Here is a 12,885-nt window from a genome sequence, read left to right as displayed (position 1 = left end):
CCCACGTGGCGCTTAAGTGGCATTAGAATTAAAAAAAAATTGTGGGACCCATATGTCATTCACACACACACAATATATTGTGGGACCCATTGACATGTGGGGGCCCACATGTCATCCTTTCTCTCCAACCCTTCTTCCTCCTCCCTCTCTTTCTCCCTTCTCTGTCTTTTCTCTCCCTTTTTCTCTTCCCCATCGGACGGTAGTGCCGGTGAAGGGCGGGAGCGGCGGTGCCGGCGTTGGGGACGTGGGGGCACAGTGGGGCGAGGAGGCCGCGGCGGCGAGGAAGGCACGAGGGAGCGGCTGGGGGGAGGCGGCCGCGGCTGGCGCGGGCGGGGATGTCGCGCGCCGGAGGAGGGGAAGGGGGCGCGGCCGTAGCTGCCGGCCACATCAGCGGTGGGGACGACATGTCTGGGACGCGGGGGCGCGGTGGGGCGAGGAGGCCGTGGCGACGAGGAAGGCACGAGGGAGCGGCTGGGGGGAGGCGGTGGCGACCGGCGCAGGCGGGGATGTCGCACGCCAGGGGAGGGGAGGGGGGCGCAGCCGTAGCTGCCGGCCGCTGCGGCGGTGGGGACGTCATGTCGGGGAAGCGGAGACTGCGGCGAGCGGCACGGGCAACACCTCCCCCTCCACCGCCACTGCCACCCCTCCTCCTCCTCCAGGCCCATCTCCATCTCCGCCGCCCCGTCCGACCTCCTCGCCAGCGTCGAGTCCGTCGCCTCCGCCCTCACCACCATCGTCCTCGTCACGAGTCAAGCCACTTCCTTGCTGCCACCTCCCCGATGACGACCCGGACTCCGACTTCGCGCCTGACAACCCAGACCTCCTCCGCAACCACCCCGTCCCCGACCGCCTACTCGTCGTCTCCGCGGGCGTCGCCGCCAACCTCCTCTTCGCCTTTCTCATCGTCTACGCTCTCGCCCGCCCGCCGCCGCCCCTCTCGTCTCCGGCCTCCTCGGCCGCAGATGGGGAAGGGGGAGAGAAAGGGGAGAGAGAGAGGAGGGAAGGGAGGAGGAAGAAGGGTTGGAGAGAGAGGATGACATGTGGGCCCCACATGTCAGTGGGTCCCACAATATATTTTTTTTGTGTGAATGACAGATGGGTCCCACAATTTTTTTAAAATTCTAATGCCACTTAAGCGCCACGTGGGACGAAGACCGGGTTAACACCGCCACGTCAGCGCCACGTCAGTAAAACCGCCCTCCAATATCTCTGAGGGAGTCAAATTGCACCGGTTTCAATAGTTCGGGGAGTCGTTCTATCCGGTTTTCTGGTTGAGGGGTACGAATTAGATTCGGCGTACAATTAAGGGAGTCAAAGTGGACTTTTTCCTAATTTGGGACACAACCCACCATTAGTTGGGCCTCGTTCTACCATACATTGGGCCATGGGCCATGGCATAAAGTTCCTTGGGCCTCGGCCCCCTCATATGCTGGGCCTCCGGTTGTTTATTTATGACAAAATAAATTAGTGAAGAACGGTTTGTCAGGTCAGCGTGTGGCAAACTGCAAATTAAACCATGTTGTATTGATGCCATCAGCTTGTCCACGCGGCACCACCGTCTCAACCGGTGTGTGAAATTTTTTGTTTGATCGGTGACAATCTGGAAGGTCATTAGTTCTTGACGACGGGCGGAGAAATCGTCGCAACCATTTGACAGATGCAGCATTTTGCACACATAAGGTAATCCCAAACAAAGCTTCTGCGGTGGTGTCCTTTCGTCACAGGCTAGGTTGTCACAAAATACTACTACTAGTTGTGACGGAATTTCGCTAATTCTTGATGAAAGTGTCTCGTCAAAGGCTAGAACCCTTGTGGCGAGGACTCCTCTAATTTTAATCTAACTACCACATTTTATATACGATCAGAACATAAATATTTTATTCTAAAAATAATAGTCCATGCAATACACAAGTTTTGTAGTGGTAGTAGGAGAATGGACGATTATAGGCAGTAATAAATGGATACAGTTTCTTGTTTTAAATTTCTTTTGGATGTAAGCCTGGGCCTGGTGTTTTGGACATTTTGAACCCTTTACAAAACTTATTTGACAAATGGACATCCTACAAAACTAACCATCGAAATGAACGCTCAGATCAACCATATATAGAGGATTTTGTCTCTCATTACCAAGGTTCAAACTCCCAACTTAATTCTATTTTATGGATTTTTTTTTCTACCACATCCAAGAGATAAAAGTTCAAATATATCCTCAAACTTACATCCAAGATAAAAGATTACATCTTGTAAAGTGAACAACCATGAGCTCATGATATACATGTACTATATCTGATTTTTTTTAAATATACGATGCCATTGATTTTTTGAGATATGTTTGATCATTTGTCTTATTTAAAAAATATTATGTGATTTTCATTTGTTTTGTTGTGATTTGATTTATTATTAAAGGTTCTTCAAGCATGACTTATATTTGTTTTATATTTCCACAAAAAAATTGAAAAAAAAAGACGAGCGGTAAAACATATCTAAAAGAGTCAACGGCGTTATACATTAAAAAAACAAAAGTAGTACTACCTTAGACCATGCTCTAAAGTCTAACACTTTATATCCTTTCTTCTCAACTGTGTAGGCACGAGTTAGGTAGGAGGTTAATTATCCACTATTTTTCAAGCATTGAGGCAGTGGCAGACCCAAGAATTCTATGCCTTGCCGGAATACATGGTGATCGGTCATTAGCGTCGCCAGATCATTGGGCCTAGGGTTTGTCATAAAATAGAGGGGATGAATAAGATTTTGCTTAATATGGTTCATCTAAATGTAGCGCCCGTTCCGTCGTGGCGCCTAGCGGGAAAACTATCTCTTAAAAACCCTAATTGCGAAATCCGTTTCCTTGCTTGTTGTCTAGTGTCCGTGCCATCTCAGATCTCAAATCCCCGATCTATCGTCGAGTTCAATCCCGAATCCAAATCCTTCCCAAATCAAATCCCTCCGCAAAAGTCTATTTCGCCTCCCTAGGGTTCGATCGGCCGAATCCCTCTCGGCCCATCTCCCCCCTCCCTCCCGGCTCTCTTTCTCTCTCTCTCTCCCTCCGCTCTGCCGTGTGCTGCGCCGAGCCTTCCCTCCCGCTCTCGCTGCCGTTCCCGCCGACGCCGCCAAATCGTCACCGCGCGCCGATGCTTCCCGCGCGCACGCGCCGTGGTGGCCGACCGGCCAGTCGCCGCCGCCGTCAGCCTCTGCCGCGCCTGTCGCCCGTGTCGCCGCTCCGCTCCAAGCCGCCTCCGCCGTCATCGCTGTCGTCATCGACTCGGCCCCGCCTCTCTTCGCGCGCGTGCCTCCAAGGGCCGGAGGCTGAACCCCCCCCTCTCTGCCGCGTCGCTCCCGCTCCCTCCTCCTTTTCCCAAAGTGGCAAGGGACAAGCTCGCTTTCTCCCTTCCTTTTCTTTCTTTCTCTCCCTCCGCCGGCGTCATCCTCCTTTGTCGCCGTTTTGGCCGCAAGCGCCGAGCGCCAGCTCGTGCCTTGACTGCCCAAGGTCGGTTTCCAAACCGACATCGCCGCCCTATAAACCCAGGCGCCCTCCCTTCCTTTTTCCCCTCCCCATCTTCCCCGTTTTCCGCCCGCGCCATTGCCGTCTCTCTCGCCGACCGCCGCCGTCGCGTGTGCCGGAGGAGCCGGTGCGCGCTAGGACGCGGAAGGGGACTCCGGGCGCGCCCTCTTCTTCCTCTTCCCCGGCCCGAGGCCGGAGAGATCGCTCCCGCGCCGTCGGTTCTCGTCACTGCGCCCCCTTCCCCGCACGGTAGTGTCTCCCTCCGTTCTCCCTTCTCGTTCCATCTCCTCCTCTTAGACTCGGGTAGTAGCACGAGTAGCCTCCCCGTAGCTAGCTGGCGCCGCCCCGACGGCTGCCACCGCCCGCCGTGTGCTCGCCGCCGTCGCCGCCCGAGCTCGGAAGCGCCTCTCGTCGCCGGCCTTCCTCGATGCATTTCCACCCAATCCGACGCTAGCAATGGATTCCCGTAGCCGCGTAGATGCTCTCACCGCCGGGAATCGACCCCTCGTGACCTCGTCGCCGTTTCCCCCTTCTCCCGCCGCCGGTTGCCGCCGCCGCAATCCGTCGCCGTCGAGCATCCCCCGGCAAATCCGAGCCGTTGGCTCGTCTCCCCTCGTCCCGTGCAACCTCCCGATGTGCTCGCTTTCGCTTGTATCGCCGTGGTTCGCTCCGCCGATTCCCACCGCCGTCCGCCGTCCGTTCCGGCCGCCATCGTCGTCTACCTCCCGCCGGTCCGCGTGGCAGCCACGTAGGCGCCACGTCGGCGCCACGTCAGCCGCAACCAGGCCGACTGACCCGGCCAGCCGCGCCCTCCGCTTCCCTCCCCGTGCACGCGGTCCACCGCGAGCCGTGAGGCTGCGCGTGGGCCCGCCGCACCGCGTCCTCCGCAAGCCGCGCGCATGCACCGCGCCTCCCTCCCAAAACCTTAGCACGCCCGCGTGCACCTCGCTCACGATGAGCCGAGTCGCTGACAAGCGGGTCCCACCCGGGACCACGCGGGATAGACCCGGCCCACCGGCTCTCTCTCCCCTCCCCGCCCGCGCGCGCGCCTTGGGCCGCCTTCTTGGGCCGGCCGGCCCGTTAAGCTCGGCCGAGCCGCCCCTTTCTCTCGGGCCGCGCCCTAGCCGCCCGAGGAAAGTCTAATTTCCCTCCCTCCTTCTTTTCTTTTCTTTTCTTTTTCAAAAAGGATTTAAATAAATCCTTTTCCTTTAGACCAAAAATCCAATAATCTTAGAAATTCAATATCTTCCCAACCGTAAGTCCGTTTGACTCCGTTCAACTTCCAAAATTCCTCAAATCTCGAGATCTATCTAATGGCACGCTTAGAGGTCAATAACAGGGCTTTATTTTCACCGTTTGTTGAGTTGTCCCGTTTCGCGTGTAGTTTCGGAGCCCGAAGACCCGCAGTGCGAGGATTTCGAGGATCAAGCTCAAGATCTCGAGCAAGGCAAGCCACCTTTGAACATATTGAGCCTATATTTGAACTTAATTATATTGTTTGCAAAATATTATGCATTGATAGGATTGCACTTAATCTGTTTGCCCCGTCTGCAAGGCAGACCGGTGGGCCTACCTAACTTGTTGCATCTGATCCTTCCATTGTTAATTGTTATATCATGTTCCCTTGTAACCACCTAGTTGCGCCTCGGTAATCGTGCACCCTGCACGGGTATCGACGGTCGCCTTCAAACTTAAAATCTGAGGAAAATCTTGGGTAAAACTTGGGTTTTACAAAAGACTTGGAAAACCCGACACTTGGGTCGGTGCTTGCGAACTAAATGAATTTCCAAAATCGCGGACCGGGGAACGTACCGGGTGTACGGTTTCCCGCTCTTGCACTTAAGGACCGTTTCCTTGGAATTTCATCCGAACATAAGACAAGTACGACCACATGGGTGGAATGGGACACTCCTGGCTGAGTAATTAGCTAATCGGGGGAGCCTTGATGCCAAGAGACATGTGGATTCGCCGGGGTGGTGTCGGGGAGGACCCCTGGGCTTCCTGGCACAGTATGGTCTAGGACCTAATCTGGTGTTGGTCTGGGACCCCTCTCGTTGGCATATGGTGAACCTATGTCGGCTCTCGAAATGCCTTGTCATGAAAGCCTTATGGTTTCCAGTCGTGGCCGTTCTGCATGGGCTGGATGATTCGGGTTAGTAATGTCGTGTGGGTAAAGTGTACCCCCTCTGCAGAGGTTATTAAACTGTTCGAACAGCCGTGCCCACGGTCATGGGCGGGTGTGAGGTGATTCCTAGCGTAGTTTTGTTTGACTACTGCCTTGTGAAATTTGCTGTTGTGAAATGGGTTTGATGTTTGGAAAATCTGCGGCTGATGGGATCAGCCAGGCCCGGGTGGCCGTTTGAAAGCTGTTGGCCGGGTACCAATCTTGAACAATTCAAAAGACTGATACATTGCACATACTCCGACTGGACGAGACGCACTGTCTCACCCGTGTCGTTTGAGAAGCACTCACTTAGTCGTTTCAGAAATAAGTTCAAATAAAATCAATTGCAAAAACAACAGCCTTTCCTTGAAGCCTGCATTAAACACTTATTTCCCATGGCTTGCTGAGTACTCCCGTACTCATCCTTGCTCTATATAAATAATCCCCCCCCAGTTGCTGAAGAAGATGAAGCAGATCCCGCTGACGAGGAGTTCTTCCAGGAGCAAGCCGGCTACGATGAGTTTTAGGGTTTCGGCCTAGTTCCCAAGTCACGCTTGTGATGTTTGGTCCAAGTCTTGGCTTCCGCTTCCCTTTTGTAATGCAGTTGTGAGCTCGGGATCTGTCCGCAGCCCAACATGATTGTACTCCTACTCTATAATAAAAAGACCTCTGTTGCTGTGATATTCTGTCTTCCTGTGATACCAGCACTGATTCCTGGGACTGGTATCGATTAACAGGTTAATTTGGAGCATCACGGGCTAGTTCCGCTCGGGACTAGTTCGGGGCGTGACACTAAAGGCGGTCCATGAGTGGCATATCAGTGAATAGCATGTTTGTGGAAGACGAGTAGCATGATGGAGTAAGATTGCCGTTACGCTTTCTCATCTTCCACCTCAAGCATAGGTGCAGGTTTGTCAATCGATATGAACCTATTTTTAAGGAACGGACGAATATGGCGGGAAAAAAATGTACGAAATGTATGACGACTTATCATCAACTCATCATAGGTGTAGGTTTGTCAATCGATATGAGGAACATGTTTTTTCGGAATGGAGAAATGACGGAACAAAAAATATTGTATATCCTATGTGAAATGTAAAGTGGCTCTTATCACATCAACTCATCAGTATCGTCAAACATTGATGACATGGCATGCTTGGTATAGCATGACAAGAGCCTAGCTATATGCTTCGTCAAACAAAATTGTATCTTGTACTCTTCGGGAGTTTTGCTTGACAGCTGAAAATTTGGCGCGACTTGGTTGACCGCATGAACAAGTCTGTTGTTCTCTTTGTGGTGTGTTGAGCCAGAAACTTGTCATCATTTTTTCATGGCCAGCTGCGATTTCACAGGGTTATTACACTCTGTTCAGAACCCGTATATGTCATCAAAAATGGAAGCTTTGGTGGCACTTTTCCTCAGGCTGCCATGCAAAAGGCTCAACGGAAAGTTTTTTTTTTTTTTTACGCAGGAGTGATCGATCTTGATTACTTGGATGATTTAGAAGGAGAGAAACGTCAGGATCATCGAGGGAATCACTAAATCTGCCATGGAGGTCCATTGGTGTGTATTGGGGAAGAACGGTGGGCATGACATATTGCTGGTTTTGGAAGCATCATGATCGAAGAGATACATAACGGTTAATTACATTTTGATTGTGTCACCCCAATGTCGTTTGCCGGTAAAACCCCTTTCTTGTTTAGGATTGGGTTACTTCCATAACAACCATATTTGCTGTAGTATATAAATTATCATCATAGTCTTAATAAAATTTGTCGGGGCGTTTTTTTACCTGCCCCAAAAAGAAAAAAAAATTGTATCATATATATATACATGTAAACAGAACTAACTATTTTAAATCGCTCCGCGGAAAAACTGTGCGGGAAAAATGTACTATGTTAGAACATACCAAATTTTTCTAGGCAATAACCAGTTCACATGCAAATTAAGTAGACCCATAATAACACCCAATTATTGATTTTCTCCTAATTTGATTTATCAAAATTAATTTTCTTGACTACAAAAGGACCCAAATGTGCCTTCTAACCAGACGAAATTCACAAACCCTCGCACATCTACAACCCTCAAGGCGGCGGCGCATTTTCGTTCCGCCGACCGCCGCCATGGCCAAGATCTCTCCCCTCCACAAGGTTATCGACGACGGCCGGTGGGCCGCCGAGCGCCTCCTTGGCCGCCTCATCATCCTCGCCCACGCCGCCTTCCTCGACGCCGGTTTCGTGGCCGCCGCCGACGCCGCCGCCGACCAAGAAAACTCCGTCAGGCTCCCGTCGGAGGTGGGGAGGACGGCCGCCGCGCTCCCGCTCAGGTACGCCGCGCCGCAGCTGCTGCACCGGCCGGACGCGGCCGCCGCCGCCGTCGCGCTCAGGCTGCGCGTCCACGGGCGGCGCCACCTCGTCTTCTACGTGCGCGTCGACGGGCTCGCGGATCTGTGGGTGGCGGAGGAGGACGCGTACTGCTTCTGCGTGGACGCGCTCGCCGCCGCGCGGCTCCTCGCCGGCGGGCTGGACGCCACGGCGCGCGCGCTGAGGCGCGACCCGGCGCTGGCCGCGCTCTGGGGCGCGCTCACCGACGGGCTCGGCCGGCGCGCCCTCGCCGACCTGTGCGCCAGGAGCGGCGTGCCGCTGGGCCGCACCCTCCTGTCGCTCCCCACCGACGCCATGGCCGCCATCCTGTCGAGGTTCGAGGACGGCGAGGACCTCATGGTGGTGGAGTGCACCTGCACCGCGCTCCGGCGCCTCGTCGCCGAGCTCGACGCCGTGCTCTGGAAGCCCATGTACGAGGACGTGGTAGACGCGCGGCGGTTCGCCGGAGTCGTCCGCGCCGACGACGAATCGCCGGAGATGAGCTGGAAGGAGAGGTTCACGGTGGCGATCCATCGACCTATACCTATTAATATCGGACCTCATGCAGCCACGGTGAACCTCGCATGGCTGCTCGATTTGGAGGCGGCAATTGTTGAAATGTGGCACAATGATCATGTTCCAGTTCCACCTCAACATCCAGTCGTCCCTCTCTCCGACGACGACCGCTCCGACTCGCCGGAGCTGCCGCCGGAGAGTGTCCCTCGTCGGAGGAGGAGGCAGTGGAGAGCAATGCCGAGGGACTTCAGCCATGGCCGTGCACCGGTTCATGGTGGACACAATAACCAGCGGCGTGGCGGCGCCGGCGCGGTTCACTCGCCATCTTCCCGTTACCGATGGAGCCGCCGCTGACCGCCGGCTATGGATTTCGCTGTTCAGGAGCTCTTAGAGGTGGGTTAAAAGAGTTCCCCTCTTATAGGTGTTTCAATGGAACAATGCTCCGTTTATTCTGTCATGTTTGTACCCTTAAAAATCCAACCTATATTTAGGTTCTTTATATGCATGGTGATCTCAAAATCCGGCATCAGTTACGAGTTTAGTTATTGTTCACTCTCCAGCAAGTAGACAAATGAACTATTAAATGGGTTTTTATGTGGTCTACGATTGTGTCTTTAATAATGAACTATTAAAATCGCGCATCCGCTACTACATATCACTATTTATACTTTCATGTGTATGATGTTTTGTAGAAGATTTATTACACATATTTATGGTCTAATATATATAGTGTTCAGTAGGAATTATAAGTTTATTATGGATTTTTTTAGTGGCCATCGATCGATTAGACTTTAGACAAGTGTAATAATAAGAGTGTACTTCTATATATATATATATATATATATATATATATATATATATATATATATATATATATATATATATATATTTGTGCACATCTATTGTATGGCAGTGATAAGTGATCTAGTACCTCTAAAAGACACGAATAAAGCATGTTTGGATCCAAGAATAAGGTAGGAATCAATGAATTGGATTTGATTCTGGAAATTTTGGCTTTGTTTAGTTGTACGTTAAATTGGAATTAGTTGGAATTAGTGAACGACAGTGAACTAAGGGTTTGTTTGATTTGCTACCTCAAGATGAAGTTGCTGGCCTACCATACGCCTGACAGTAGCATGTGATTTTGGTAGGCTTCCTTAGGCCTTGTTCGGTTAATCTCTGTGAGAAAGGGATTGGAGGGGATTTATGCCACACCTATTATGATGTGGAATTATTTTCCCTCAATCCCCCTTCTATCCTCTTTGATCCCTTCTAAACCGAACAAGGCCTTAGCTTGCCTGGGTTTTTTCTCCGGTTTATTAGCCTAAGGACCTGTTTGGGGAGCTTCTGGCTGCTGCAGCTTCTCCCAGAATCAGAAGCTCCCTCAAACAGTCCAGCTTTTGGTCCAGATTCTAAGAAGTTGTAGTTGTAGAATTTAGAAAATGGACTAGAAGCCAGAAGCTGGGAACCCAGCTTTTCCAGATTCTCAGAAGCTGCCTACTAATCAGCTACTTCTCAGAATCTTAAGCTCCCCAAACAGGAGTCAGGAGATGGATTTTGGTCGCGTGAGCTGAAGCATGCGATACACGCTTGGTTAGACTGAGTGGTTGATCAGTGATTATTGCATTATTTAGACATCCTGGTTGCTGCTTGCTGTAAGTTGTTGCCTTCGTTTGTTTTTGTTCTGTTCAGCTCCCTACATCTTTTTGCTTCGAAAGAATAAAATGTTGGCTGAACAAGATTAGTTCATGATTTATTCAGAGTTTAAGAAAAATAATACACGATTATTTTAGTTTTTAAGAAATAATCCATAATTAATTTAGTGTTTCAGACTAAATAATCTAACAAGTTTCTCTCGTACATATGCTTCGTCAAATCATCAAAGTCTCACGTCCCCAATGCGAATGCAGTACTAAAATTTAGGGCGTAATTAATAGGAAAACACAAGTGGTAGCAACTTAAGTAAACGTTGGGAGGAAACATTTTTCCAATCGCAAATTACACATGAATTGCAAAGAAAAAAAAAAGAAAAACTGAGGAAAGTAACCGATAAACTGCATAAATATCGTTTGTATATATATTGATATTGTCAAAATCAGTGTGAAAGGAAAACTCTTGGGAAACATGTTCCCTAGAGTTCTTTTATGATCCCTAGCTAGTGTGTATTTGGGTCTAGCTAAGGGAAGCCATGGAATTCTAGCAGTGATATCTAGTATTATCTAAGGCATACAGTCTTGCCCCCCCCCCCCCCCCCCCCCCCCCCCCCCCCCGGGGGCGCGCTGTGTCCACTGCTGCACGTGCCACTAAGGCATACAACTTTCTCAGGCACGTTGCACAGGTCGCTAACCAAACAAAGTCACGTATGCATATATAGGCAGTTTTTTGGCTGAACAAGATTAGTTCATGATTTATTCAGAGTTTAAGAAAAAATAATACATGATTATTTTAGTTTTTAAGAAATAATCTGTAATTAATTTAGTGTTTCAGACTAAATAATCTAACAAGTTTCTCTCATGCATATGCCTTGTCAGGCATAAATCATCGCGTGCCCAGTGACGAACGCAGGATTAAAATTCAGGGGTTGCTAGAAAAAAAACACAAGTGGTAATAACTTAAGTAAATGCTGGGAGAAAAAAACATTTTCCAATCGCAAATTACACATGAATTGCATATAAAAACAAAAACTGAAGAAAGTAGCTCGGTAAATTCGTAGAGCAGTCCTACCAACCGATAAACATGCATTAATAATCGCTTGTATATATATTGATATTGTCAAAATCAGTGTGAAGGTAAACTCTAGGGAAATATGTTCCCTAGAATTATATTTATATGATCCCTAGCTAGTGTATTTGCCTCTAGGTAACCCATGGAATTCTAGCAGTGATATCTAAATACTAAACCTCAACGTTATATAGAAGAAATGGAGCAATGAATGACATGGATCGAAGGAATATTATTCAGAGCTCACCTAAATATTAAGTGGCACTCATGTATGCCACTACAACATTGCTGGTTAGCTTCATGTACGTATAGGGGGTGCTCTGGCCCCTCTTGCGCATCTGCTGCGTCCACTCCTACATGTGCCACTTAGGCATACAATTTTCTCAGGCACGATACTCAGGTCACTAACCAAACAAAGTCACAGATGTGCATAGGCACATATAGCTGCCTATGTTTCTACTGAAGATCTGTACACTCCTTCAAGCTAGAACTTATACATACTTTTGGGATATTTTTTTTCAACATTGATTAGGCCCCTTTGAAGCAAAGGATTGAGAAAGCACCGCAACAGAAAAAACATATGAATTTTCCTCTAAGATCTTCTAGTATTGAGCTATTTCATATATAGGAATTTCATAGAATTGTTGGAGTCCCAATCTTTGTTTCAAAGGACCAAGCAGGAAAATTTTATATAGGATTTAAATCATACAAATTTCCTACTAGCTCAGTCCTAAAATATAACAACTAGTACCGGATGAAACAAATCTTAGTACTACAAATCTGAACAATCCCTATCTGAATTCATTGGTGAGATTCATAGTAAAAGATTCATAGTCCCTATCGGAAGCATTGCTAGTTCTCCATTAATTTTGGAAGTATTGATAGTCGAAATTGGTTTATAACTACCATCAACACCCGCGCGATCTCGTGAAGACACTACAAACACGTTACGAGTGCACGTACTCACTTTACGAACTCATCACGAGTTCACATTCCAGCTCCGCAGTAACGGTATATTTTTAAAATCAGTAAAAAAATTTAAAAAATTTTAATTGCACCTCAGCGGTCTATCACTACTATAGAAAACACTTTAGGTGCCGGATTTGGTATCTGGCACCCAACAGGAATGAAAAAAAAAAGCAAGATCCCCTTCACCCCAACCAGATTTCGTTGCACTTTTAATTACATTTAATCCAAGAAAATGAAACAACACAAAAACATCAACAACACAAGCAAGGGGAGCAGAGAGGAGGGCGCCCCGGATCTGGCGGAGGGGAGGGCGCCGCTGGGCAGCCTCCCCTCCCTCTCAATTTGGCGGAGGGGAGAGGGCGTCGTTGCCGCCTAGCACACTGCCTTCCCTCTGCCAGATCTAGTAGAGGGGAGCCTCCGGTCAGGTGTGGTGGAGAGAGAGAGAGAGAGAGAGAGAGAGAGGTGCATGGAGGAGGAGAAGGAGGGAGTGAGGGAGGAGATAAGCATAGGTTGGGTGAGGAGATAAGGAGGAGAGAGAGGTGGGTGGGTGCGGTGAGGAGATAAGGCCAAGGGGAGAGCGAGAGGGTTCGACTCGGCTCGATTTTTCGATTGCCGGTATTTTTTAGAAAAACAACACCTATAATATATTA

At 49.4% G+C, this 12,885-nt stretch overlaps 1 protein-coding gene across 1 annotated transcript; it reads left to right on the top strand.

The window, feature by feature from the left end:
• The first annotated feature begins 7,789 nt into the window (after nucleotides 1–7,789).
• Nucleotides 7,790–9,178, top strand: LOC127764463 (uncharacterized). Its single transcript, XM_052289346.1, has one exon. The coding sequence runs from the start codon at nucleotides 7,790–7,792 to the stop codon at nucleotides 8,897–8,899; it is 1,110 nt and encodes a 369-aa protein (XP_052145306.1). The 3' UTR covers nucleotides 8,900–9,178.
• The last annotated feature ends 3,707 nt before the right edge of the window (nucleotides 9,179–12,885 follow it).

This window comes from Oryza glaberrima, chromosome 2 (genome assembly GCF_000147395.1).
Source record: "Oryza glaberrima chromosome 2, OglaRS2, whole genome shotgun sequence".
Lineage (NCBI taxonomy): Eukaryota > Viridiplantae > Streptophyta > Magnoliopsida > Poales > Poaceae > Oryza > Oryza glaberrima.
This window is presented reverse-complemented; position numbering and strand designations above follow the sequence as displayed.